The 12,744-nt window shown below is 36.1% G+C and overlaps 1 protein-coding gene and 1 long non-coding RNA gene across 2 annotated transcripts in view; one reads left to right on the top strand and one right to left on the bottom strand.

The window, feature by feature from the left end:
- Positions 1-6,319, bottom strand: part of RGS5 (regulator of G protein signaling 5) — a 57,059-nt gene extending 50,740 nt beyond the window's left edge. The window contains exon 1 of the mRNA XM_023207049.2: positions 6,195-6,319. Within this exon, the coding sequence (XP_023062817.2) occupies positions 6,195-6,238 (44 nt within the window). The 5' untranslated portion in view covers positions 6,239-6,319. The remainder of the gene's footprint in view (positions 1-6,194) is intronic.
- The window catches only part of LOC111539273, a 52,521-nt gene that overhangs the window by 35,899 nt on the left and 3,878 nt on the right, over positions 1-12,744 (top strand). Inside the window, exon 3 of the long non-coding RNA XR_002730624.1 lies at positions 10,065-10,207. This is a non-coding gene — a long non-coding RNA (uncharacterized LOC111539273). The remainder of the gene's footprint in view (positions 1-10,064; positions 10,208-12,744) is intronic.

The following is a 12,744-nucleotide window of genomic DNA, read 5'->3' on the forward strand; positions in this document are numbered from 1 at the left end:
TTGATATCTGGTGATTCAGCATAACCCAGACTAAATGAAAGAAAGAATAGAAAGGGGCAACTAGCTGGAATACAGAATGTAATTCACTAAAGAAGCTTCCACAGTAACTGCATGAGGAATAGCCCAGGCAGTACAATTTCCTAGAGCTCACCTAAGGGATACTATCATTACAGCTAAAAGAAGACTCACCTCTTTAACAAGGCTTTCCTCATTATAGAAATGCAGACAGTCTCCTTCACTTTTCTTTTTCTCCTACTCCCCACTCCCCTTCTCCCATAGCAGACACCTGTCTGTATCTAGCAACACACACTCTTTTTCCCATTGTGGCCTAAAATGTCACTACTGATACTGTTCTTGGTCTCCCCAATACCCAAGGAAAGCAGAGAAGACACCAAGCTGTCCTGGAAGTGCTCCTGTCTCTATTTGCTGTAAATTCATTCATGTATTCCTTCAACAAAATGTTTATTTGGTGCCTACCATACCAAATACAGTCTATCTTTTTAGTAATTGAATCATTTAGGCAAAGGGGATGACCATCTTTCCCCTGAATAAATCTCTTCCATCCTCAGAGTTGGGAACAGATGAGCACTGGAGACGTTCCCAGAGAACCATATGCAGGGCGTGCTGCCCAGGAGGTTAACTGTGGTTGGAAACTCAGTGGTTTCCCTCCTCGCTGGCCTCTGGGAGATAATACAGGTTGTACATAGACATCATAACATCAGTCAATTTGGCCGCACCCTCCCATCTCTGGGTCTCTGCACATACAGGCTGTCCCCTTGGCCTACATGGCCTTCCTTCTCTCTCCTCTTCCTGTCTAGACCTGGCTAACTACTCTGTCCTCTTAGACTGTGTTCAAGCATCATCCTTGTAACCTTATAAATTCTTCCCTGCCCACCAAAAGCTCTAGGGGCCCTGCCTACTACCCCAACTTCTGTGCTTCTTAGCACTTTATGGATATATTCCTTCATAGTGGATTGCAACACTGAGCATTAATTTTTTCTTATTTATCTCCCTAACTGGGCTTAGTTTCCATGGAAGCAGGGCATGGGTCTTTCATCCATATGTCTAAGGCAAGTATACAGGTTTGAAAGGCAATCTAGAGAAATCATTGATATTGTTTCATCAGTAGGAATCAAAATAAATGGTTTTCTTGGTGATCCCCCTCCAAATTTTATTAAATAGTTCATTCACTTTCTTAACATTCTAAAGTTTCACTGCAATGTTTTCAAGATGTCTCTAGAATATCAGCTACAGTAAGCTTGAAATTCATACTTATTCTCAGCAAGAATGATCCTAAACCCAACCAAAGGCTCTGCTAGGACCTCTCTCAGGCTTCTTTGATGGTCCTCAATTCACTCCAATTGAGCTATCAGTTGTTCAAATTAATTGCCAGTCTTTAATTCACTTGGTGCTTGCCTTTTCTCTACAATTAGCTCAAGGATATGCTCATGCCTTTGGAAAAGGCTGTATTTATTAATCCTGAAAACCCAGAAACCTTGACTCACTCTAGTGCTTTTAAAGGTTGAACAGCCTCAGAAGATTAGTTCATTAGTAGTCCTGCTTATTAACTGCCTTTCTATTCTAAATTGTCCACACTTGACCCACATAAATCAGAGAACATGGGGAAAAATGATTGTTTTGTAAAATAAAAATACATTTTAAAACCAAAATTTTTTAAAACAAAAAATTTAAAATAAATTTAAAAATAATAAATGTTTGAAAACTACCTTCCCCATTTACTTTCTATTGCTTCTGAAATTCCTAGCATTGACACACCCTTGAGATGGCCAAAAGCCCCTGTGTGAACTGTAGATTAAGCACATTATACCCTTAGCAACCTTTTTAGTCTGAAACAGAAAGCAGATCTATGCCAGTCACCCAGAGTAGCAAAGGGCTCGTAGCTCTTTAAAATACAAATAACTGCACTGGTTCCTTTATATGATGATGATATTTAGATTTTTGAGACCTATTGTTCATTAAAATTTTAAGTAGGCCTCACATACTTTTATGTATTCAAAGAGACAAATAATCCAAACTTTTGGGCAATGAATAACCATAAGCACACAGTTTTAAGCCTAACATTCAAAGCTGTAATCATAACATAAAGCAACCAGTTCAATTATTAGTATTTTCAGTTTTTTTAAATAACCTTCTTTTTTCAGAGACGGGGTCTCACTCCGTCACCCAGGCTGGAGTGCAATGGTGGCAATCATAGCTCACTATAGCCTCAGACTCCTGGGCTCAAGCAATTCTCTCACCTCAGCTCCTGAATAGCTGGTACTACAGGTGCTATCCACTGTGCCTGGCTAATATTTGTGGTGGTTTTGTTGTTGTTGTTGTTTGTTTTTTTGTTTTTTTAGAGACAGGGTCTCCCTGTGTTGCCCAGGCTGGCCTTAAACTCCTGGCCTCAAGTGATCCTCCTACCTTGGCCTCCCAAAGTGCTGGGATTACAGGCAGGAGTACTGTGCCTGGCCAATAGTAACACTTTTTGTTTCATAATACATTCATCTTTTCCCAAAGAGGAATATTTACTTTAAAATGCAAACTTGTTTAGAGAAATTCAACAGACTCTGAAAATAAAATAAATTTTCAAAAGAAGCCTAAAATTCAAACTTGAAAATCATGGGCAAAAATAAGATCTTCAATTGATGCGACTCTTTTCTTTTTCATTGACGGTACAAGATTCTCACCCATGTAGTACAGGTTTCAATATGCCGAGGGCAGAAAATGTGTGCTTATGGTTATTCATTGCCCAAATGTTTGGATTATTTGCCTCTTCAAACATATAAAAGTATGTGAGGCCTGCTTAAAATTTCAATAAGCAATAGTCTTAAAAATCTAAATAAATAAGGAATAGTTTATACAAATATATCAAAGTTGACTTTGGCTGAAAGGTTCCCTAAACATGCAGAAAGGAATATTTTTTAGGATTAGATTTCTCCTTACATGTCATGAAAAGGTGAGTCTTTGTTAATTGTTGAAATTTTCTTACCTTATGCGGCAGATTTTAGATATCCTCACCCATTATATATATTCCACCTTTTAATGTTATGGAAAAAAAAAACTTCTCTTTTTGTTGTTAAGAAAAAGTTTATTTTATATTCTTTGCTAATAAAGAGTTGCTGTCAAAAACAATTCCCCTTACAGGAAGCAAATTATTCTCATAATTGCTTTCTTACAAATCAGCATTAGAATCACTGAGCAGATTGCTTCTGCCATGGCCCAGTGGTTTCAGCACAGGCTGGGTCCTTGATTATTTTTTATTATTTGATTCTTCATTCCTCCCAAACTTTATGTTTATTTTACATTAATTAATTAATTGATTTTTAGAGATAGGCTCTTGCTCTGTTACCCAGGTTGGGGTACAGTGGTGCAATATGACTCACTGCAGCCTCAAACTTCTGTCCTCAAGGGATCCTCCTGTCTTAGCCTCCCAAAGTGTGAGGATTATAGGCATGAGCCACCATGCCCCACCTGGTCTCAAACTTTTATAGAAACATAGGAAAATTTTCCTTTAATCACATCTCTTAGTAGTCATTGAGACTAAGCGTACCTCACTTCGTTCACATTACGTTAGAACTGGAAAACATATTAGAGAACAATGAATCCAACTTTTACCTATTAAATTAGCAAATAGAGTCCTGGGAAAATGGAATAACTTGCTCAGGGACACAAATTCAGATAATGACAAAACTGAGTCTGCACCTTACTCCTTAACTAGTACTGTTTCCACTATGATAAATAATGATATGCTATTCAGATTTTTGTAAACTGAATTTCATTTCTAATGCCATATAGAAGTTAGAACTGAACTCTTCAGCAGAGCTTTTCATTTAAAACAGATTTTTCATAATGCGTATTTTTTGCCCTAATTTATTTTATATGAATTTTAAAATATTTTTGTCTAAGCATTGAAGCATATCCATGTTCCTTTTGTGGCTTGGAGAGAAGAAATGCAAAGGCAGGAGGCTGTGTGGGGAAGGAAGGTGGGAGTCAGAGAATAGAGCCATGGAAGGCAGATTTGGAAGCATTTATTCAAGTATCATCTTCCCCTTAGAATAGACAGTGTTAAACCCTTTCCATGGGTACATGCTAACAGCTTCACAGCTCCACAATTCCATTTCTCCAAAACATTCTTCTCAGGCAGCATTGTAATTAGAAATTACAATGACCCTGTTTACAATCAGAACAGATTATGAAATAACATGTAACTGCGCACAATAATTGCAGTATTCTACCACATTCCAATAAATAAAAGACTCAGTGAATCTATGAGGAAAAAAGCTCACTCCTTTACCATTCACCACTCTTTAATATTCTACATGAACATTAGTTATATCCTGGTGCATAAGAATTTACTGTGCAATAAAAGATGAAGTGATCCAATATTAATGTTGCTAGTGAATCAGATACAACATAGTAATAGAAATCACTGAAAGAAATGTACCATCCATACATCTCAGTGAATATTATGCATATTTATGAGAACACATAAAGCAAAATAATGAACATGGCAAGTTTCAACAGAAATTTTATTGATTTCTCACCAAATGCCAAGCAATGTGTCATAGAATCACAAAATGCTTGGCAAACTGATGTTACAATCATTCTAAAGTCAATTGTTTGCCAATTAATAAGGTAAGATTTATTCACTACATAAGAGTACACAATTTCAAACAATAAGTAGGCACAGAAGGCACAGAAAATGCTCCCTATTTCTTAGGCTTTCTATATAGTAAGTAAGAGGAAAGAACAGGCTAATAGCAATAAATAGGATCCACCTTTAAAACCTATCCTCTTCTCCAGGATTGGTACAATGGACAATATTGATCCCCTAGTTACAATCTAACTACTACAACTTAACAGCTACAAGTTTCTTTTATGTAAATTTAAAAACACTAATAACATTCTATGCTTTTACTTAATTATCAATATGTAAGTATGCACAAGGTCATTAGGTAAACTATATTTCTTACTATTAATCATAATTTTTAAAAAGTTTGAAAGTTATAATTCAAAGAGTAAGTCTCCCTGGAGGTTTCATATTCAGTTGCTAGATAATATTGTTGGGAGAAAAAATTATATGCTACAATGTTATCTACTTAAAAATTATTTTTAGGTTATTTCTAGAGTGGAAGTCATCAAAAAGAAGACCTGAACTTGTACGAGACAGAAGTCATAGATGGCCCAGTAAACAATAAAATCTTCTGAGAGAAACATTGCTAATACCTTTAGGGATGAAGATCTGTGCAAGGATCTTCTTTATTTACTTTAAATAACGAGGGATCAAACCCAATTTAAGCAAATACATTCTTAATAAAAGGAGAAACATCCCTACTTCTCTGCATTGGAGAGGATGGTTGGGTTAAGTTTTCTAATAAGTAAGATATTTGTTCTTCTATTTGCTTAGCCTAGCTACCTAGGATTCTCCAGAATATTGTCCAGCCTAGGGGAAACCAGGGAGCCTCAAAGATTTTGATGCATTTATCTGAAAAAGAATGCTAGCTAATAAATAACCCCTGTGTCCCAAGGGCTTTTTCTCTGTCTAGCCATCCAGCTACTTCTATCTAATGAGGTCAGAGAACAAAGAACAATGGGAAATTTCCTCTTCCTCACTGCAAACTTGCCTCCCTCTCCCAGTTCCTGTACATTAATAAAAACGAACATTTATACAGTCCTACTAGGTGCCAGACATGGTTCTGAGTGCTTCATATACATTAATTCATTCATACCTCATAACCAGCCTGTGAGGTAGAGAACGCTTAGTATCTCCATTTTACAGATAAGGAAACTGAGCTATATCAAGGTTAAATAAATTGCCCCAAGCCACACAAATAGTAAGTAGTAGAGCCAGGATTCTAATCTAGACAGTTTGATGTTGGAATCTATATCCTTAACCATACAGTTTTTACTCTAAATAAGCACTTATAGAATAGGCGTCTCCTTGAAGGAAATGATGTTCTGGATATTAAATGATGTATGAAATACTCTACATTGTATTAATCTCCTAGTTTGGATCTTCCAAAGTCTCTATATTGTTTACAGAGAAGAGATAATACCCAGTCTACAGTCAAGCACCTGTGTCACCTCAGCTTAGCCACAAACTACAATACCTCTGTTACCTCTGAACAGCCTCCCTTGAGTAAAGATTCTCCAAATCTGCATCTCTTAAACCAAAATAACTTGGTTCTCACCTTTCCAGGCATGTGTGGGGCAAAGCTGCAAGTCCTTTGCACATTTTGGCAGGTGGCTTAGCTCCTCCGCTTTAAGTACAACTTCTTAACAGCAGAGCCAGTCTTTGAAAACTTCAAAACTATCTGGGACGCCTTTCCTTCTGAGGTATATATAGAAGCTCTTTCCCAGCCCTCTGTTGCTCTTCCAGCCAATCCAGAGCCTTAGAGGAAACTGCAGGCTGGAGAGCAGCAGCAGTGGGGCCTGAGATGGAGGAGGGAATCCTTTCTCTGCTGCAGGCACTGCTGTGGCATAAGCCTTTCATCTGCTCATATCACAACACTCTCTTGCTGACCGGCCAGGGCAGGGTTAGGCCCTAAACTGTGCACAGGTCATTGGTCGTTTGAACTCCTAATCTCAGGCCAATCACAGCGAAGATGTGAGCTTCCTGTGAAGCAAAGTGCCTTGGACCACTTCAGATCGGTCAAAGTCATAGATTCTGAGGACTGTAAGGGCTCCTGGAGATTGTTTAGCCCGACTTGTTTCACAGTGAAGGAAATTGAAATCTAGGGAATTCAAGGAATGTGTATGTGAGTACTTACCATGTGCCAGGCACTCAGCTGGATCCCAGGAATTCAGAGAAGAAAGAGAAAGCTCCCTGCCTTCAAGACCCCAAAACACATTATAAGTGAGTGATGGAGGCCAGGATGGGATGTTGTGAGCCTTCAGGGAGCACCAGGCAAGGTTTTCTGGAGCTGAGAGACAAGATTACTGTTTATATAAATCAAAACAAATATGAATAATTACTACATATTCTTTATGAATCCGTATGTCTGTGAAGTTACTAAAAAAGTGACCTGAGAGACCAAACACCAAAATCTTAATAGGGATTGAGTATAATGATATTATCCCTGAACTCTGTTAATTCTGTCAGTGGTCTTCTGATTATTCTTTGTTTGGATGACTAATGCTTTGTAATTCTTTGGACCTCCCCACCCTAGCCATCCTTGCGTAGGCTTGTCTTCCCTTCCCCTTCAAACTTTTCCGACCTCCTATCACTCAAGGAATATTTACTTGAATATTTACCAATATTTACCTGAATTATGTCTCATCCTGTCGGGGCCCAAGGTGCTCATAAGTTAATCTGTAAATGTAAATGTCTGAGGTAGGCATAAGTCCAAGCTAAAAACAAGTGGCACTGCATAATCCATAAGAACAGCTCTGAATTTGCAATTAAAAATTATTCTCATAATTTTCTCTGTTATCTGAAATTAGTTGTTTTAAATGACTCCCTCTTTACCCTTTTTGCAATGGTTGATCAATGACTGTTACTGGCTTGTAAAGTCAATGCAGTGTATTTTGACCTGATGCTTTTAATGAAACAAATCGAATAGACAAATATCCAAGTGCATTGGATGTAGAAAGTTAGTATTGTTTTCTGAAATTTTGACTTTATCAAGACGTATGTGAGTACAGGGTCATCAGGTAAACTATATTTCTTACTATGGATCATAATCAAAAAAGTTTGAAAGTTGTAACTCTAAACCCACCCCCCCGCCCGACACACACACACATGTTTTTGAGACAGACTCTACCTCTGTTACCCAGACCAGAGACTGGAGTGCAGTGGCATGATCATAGCTCACTGCATCATCAAACTCCTGGGCACAAGCGATCCTCCCACCTTAGCCTCCTAAGTAGGTGGGACTAAAGGCTCATGCTACCATGCCTAGTTAGTTTAAAAATTTTTTGTATAGACAGGGTCTAGCTTTGTTGTCCAGGCTGTTCTTGAGCTTTTTGCTTCGAGCAATGCGCCTGCCTCCGCCTTCCAAACACTAAGCACAATGTCAGGCACATAGACATCTGTAAATACTGAATGAGTTAAACAAACTGTCTAAGTTCTGCCATCTACTGACTGAGTAAACATCGGCAAATCAATTAATTATCATTTTTGAGAGATAGGGACACTGTTGTTGATCATTAAATCTAATAATGGGAATATAAAACCAGTAGAAGAGACTCCTTGGGACAAGAGTCTAAATCACTATTTGATACCAAGGAACCTTGTGGAGATAACAATATGGAAAAGAAAAACCCTAAGTTTAATGTAGAGCAATGGAGGGTATGTCTTGGCGAGGGCTAAAAATCAAAGCGTGTTTCTGATTGTCCCAAAGGAGATCATGTGATGGACTATTCAAGAATAAAAATTATCTCAATTTACTAAAACATGGAATGGAACCCAAAATGTAAAATTCTTTAGAAATAATATTAAATCCAACACTTACTTGTTTTTAAAACTTTGTAAGGATGGGATAGCCAAAGAGTATGTAAAAGAGTGTGCTCTAGAAGCAGAAAGTAAAATAGTGATTGCTAGAGGTTAGAAATGGGACAAATGGAGGAGTTGCTATTCAATCAAGTTTCAATAGGTATAAAGTTTCAGTTATGCAAAATGAAAAATTTCTAGGAATCTGCTATACAACATTGTGCCCATAGTTAGCAAAAATGTACTGTACACTTAAAAATCTGTGAAGAAAATAGTTTGTATTATGTTTTTTTAACCACAGTAAAAAAAAAAGAGAGTATTCTATGTAAAATAAATTTGAAGTCTTTGAAAAAATAAATTGAACTATTTTGAAATCTCCTTTCCCTCCTGAGAATCCTTCAGAAATGACAGTAAATATATGAAAAAGATATAAATCTGTAATAGCAAAGAAAAAGAGAAACAAGCCATCGTATTCTGAGTGATTTCAACCACTTCTTCATGGAATGTGAAAAGAGGTGATTAGGACTGGTACCTAATGAAACAGGGAAAGGAATTCAGGGGGTGCTTCAAAGAGATATCCATCTGCCCTGGAGGATGCCATAGGGGTTTGGGATCCAAATCGCTAGATATTACAGTTCTACAGAAGGCAGCAGTTAGCTGTACAAGTGGAAGTAGCGAGAGACACTGAACATTTTCATCAGATGAAAGAATCTCCTGCCCACACAACTGCTCTGATTCAGCTCTAATTCATTTCCTTAAATCGTGTGTAAGTGTCTTTAACTATTATTAGCAATATATTTATTGAGATGTATTTTATCACTTCCAATTTGGGGACCTCTGGGACTATGTCATCCATTGTGAACAAGCCTCTCCTCACTTATCTCCCTACTCTCAGTAAGAGTCTCGCCCTAAAGCCAGCTGGGAGCACATGGAGTAAACAGAGGCAAGGTCTTCACCATCATGTTGCTTGATTTCTCTTTCTTTCTGATAAATGTTTTAAATTGCATGCAAGCTCAATTTATAATGCTACCACTCAGAAATATATACTGTCAATAGGTTGTGATATTGCTTCCATGCCTTTTTTTATTTAAAGAAATAGAGGCAATGGATAAAACTAAAGTCCCTGGACTTTATATTAAATACAGGCCTACTGAACCTGCTGGCACCTTGATCTTGAACTTCCTAGCTTCCAGAATTGTGAGAAATAAATGTCCACTGTTTATAAAGTACCCAGTCTCAGGTATTTTGTTATAACAGCACAAACTAAGACAATATGATTCATTAAAAGTATATAGTTTATGTTGCCTTTTTGTTTTTTTAATGAAAAAAAGAAGACTCTCATGTCCATTATTTTCCCCCTTTCATCACACTCAGGACCTGTTAAGATTTTCGTGTATGGTCTTCCAGATTATTTTTTAATGTCCTCATATACATATGTACTATGATCTGAATGCTTCCCCCAAAACTCATGTGTTGAAACTTAATAATCACCGATGTGATAATATTCAGAGGTGGGGCCTTTAGGAGGTGATTAAGCCATGACGTCAGAGCTCTCATGGATGAGATTAGAGCCCTTATAAAAGGTCTTGAGGGAGGGAGTACATTTTCTTCTGCTTTTCTGCCATGTTAGGAGACAGCAACAAGGCACCATCTTGGAGAAGCAGAGAGCAGCTCTCATCAGACACTGAACCTGCTGGCACCTTGATCTTGAACTTCCCAGCTTGCAAAACGGCAATAAATAAATTTCTTTATTTATAAAGCACCCAGTCTCAGGTATTTTGTTATAGCAGCACAAACTAAGACAATATGGATTCATAAAAAGTATAAGGTAATTATTGGTATGTGTTTTGATTTATATAAATATAATCTGCATCTTTTATTATTTAAAATTATGAATGTTTGTTTTTGTTTTTAGATTATAATGACAACTATATTATTGAATAATTTCTATGTATTAATCACCTTTTAAAACACTTCATATATTTCCACAATCACAACAAAAGCACGAGGTAAGTGGTATAATTTTTGCTATTTCAAAGAGAAAACACCTGATCATATAAATGGAAATGAAATTGTTTAGGATTAAAAACCATCAGTATTAACATGGGAAGCATAAAGTCTATACCTCTAGTTTATGCTTTTTAATTGCTGGAAAGAATTCTGTCATATGAATCTAAGAATCATTAGAATCAAAGAATCTAAATATAATTGCATTTCTTTATAGACCCATTGTTAAATAGTTAGGTCATTTCTAATTGTTTCTGGCAAAAGTACTTAAATTAATATTCCTATATATGTTTCCTGGTGCATTTATCTATAATGTAGTTCATAAAATGAAACTGCTGAGAAGTGTAACATGCAAAATTATCACGCAATCAGACCAATTTAGACTCCTAACAGAAATGTATGAGAGCCTCATTTTCCCCAATATACAACACTTGCCAGGCTTTAATTTTTTCCAGTGACAGGCAAAAAATACCAAGTATTTTTCATTTATATATTTCTAATTACTAGGGAATTTGAGCTTCCATTCATATATATATATTGGCCATTTTAATTTTTCTTCCATTAGTTGTATATTCCCATGCTTTAAACAATTTAATTATCTGACTTTTTAATATTGGTGTGCAAGAATTCTGTATAAAAATAATGAAACTAAATATGGAAGAAAGGAGAAAAGAAAAGTAGAAATAGATCATTGATTGTTGTAGAAGCCGTTAAAGAATACCAATAAAATTGGATAAACCAGATAACAGGCTAAAGAAGAAAACAGGAGATGAAAGGCACTAAGAAAAGTATAGATACAAAGGTAACCATTAGAACAGAAATATAAATTCTCCTAAATATCAAAAAATAAAAAAAGAAAGATTAAAAGACAAAGAATAAACAGTTCATAGAGAATGAAATATAGAAAATATCATAAAAGACACGCAATTATACAATATTGTGTGATAGAATTTTGAGAGCAAACATGTATCAGTAAATGTCAATGTTCATAAATTTTCCATTAAAAGAAAAGTTTTAGTTAGGCTTACAAATAAAACCCTGCCTGGGTAACAAAGTGAGACCCCATCTCTACAAAAGTAATTTTTAAGAAAGGTAGCCAAGCATGGTGGCGGATGGATGCCTGTAGTGCCAGCTACTCAGTAGGCTGAGGCAGGAGGATTACTTGAGCCCAGGAGTTCGAGGCTGCAGTGCGCTATGATAGTGTACACTACAACCTTGGACAACAGAGCAAGACTCCATCTCCATTTAAAAAAAAAAAAAAAGTAGGAAGTAAGACCTAACTATATTCTGCATACAAAGGACATACCTAAAACAAAGTTATTTAGAAATATTAAACATAAAGAAATGGACAAGGGTATAACTGACATAAACAACAAGAAAGCAAGAGAAGTAAACCTGACAGAAGATAAATCCAAGCCAAAATGTACTGAACAAAACAAAGGTAAATACTTTTTAAGGCTTAAAAGCTACAACTTAAAATGGAAATATTAAATACAAATATTTTTGCACAACATAACAGAGCGACTACCTTTCTGGTACATAGAAACACACTAATAATCAGAGACTGGCCTGCCTTATTCTTAGTGCAAGAAAGAGAACAAAAAATAAGTATTATGGTCAAACACACACACACACACACACACACACGTAGTTCTTATGGATATATATCAAACTCCACACCCTGCTAATAGAGAATCTAACTTCTTCTCAAATACCTGTGAAATATTCATGGAAAATTAGAGTATAATAATTCAAAAAGAAAATTAGTAAGTCCAATTAAGTAGAAATATTACAAACAATGTTCTATGATTGCAATGAAATAAAATTAGCTGTGATTAACAAAACCTAAAAGCCCCTTCTTCCTGGAAATTCAAAAACTTTCTATTAAATAACTGAGTGAAAAGAAGAAATACAAATTGAAATTACAGAATATCTTTATCTTACGCTAAATTTCCATGTGTACTTAAGTCTATTCCTGGACTATTCTTTTCCACCAGTATATTTATCCTTTCGTATACCAGTAGAATACTGTTTTAATTATGCAAGATTGGTAGTGTGTTTACTGTCTAGGCAATCATGTATGTTCATTCTTTTCAAGTTGAACCTTAGTATCAAGTCATTTTACTCCCTAAAAAATGCTTGTTGAAATTTTTATTAGGATTGCATTAAATTTATAAATGAATTTAGGGAGAGCTGACATCTTTATAACATTGAGTGAGCCTATCCAAAGACAGGAATAGCTTACCATTTGTTTGAGTCTACTTGTGTATCTGCCAAGAGGGTTTTATAATTTTCCTTTTGTT

The sequence above is a fragment of the Piliocolobus tephrosceles genome, chromosome 1 (assembly GCF_002776525.5).
Source record: "Piliocolobus tephrosceles isolate RC106 chromosome 1, ASM277652v3, whole genome shotgun sequence".
Taxonomy (NCBI): domain Eukaryota; kingdom Metazoa; phylum Chordata; class Mammalia; order Primates; family Cercopithecidae; genus Piliocolobus; species Piliocolobus tephrosceles.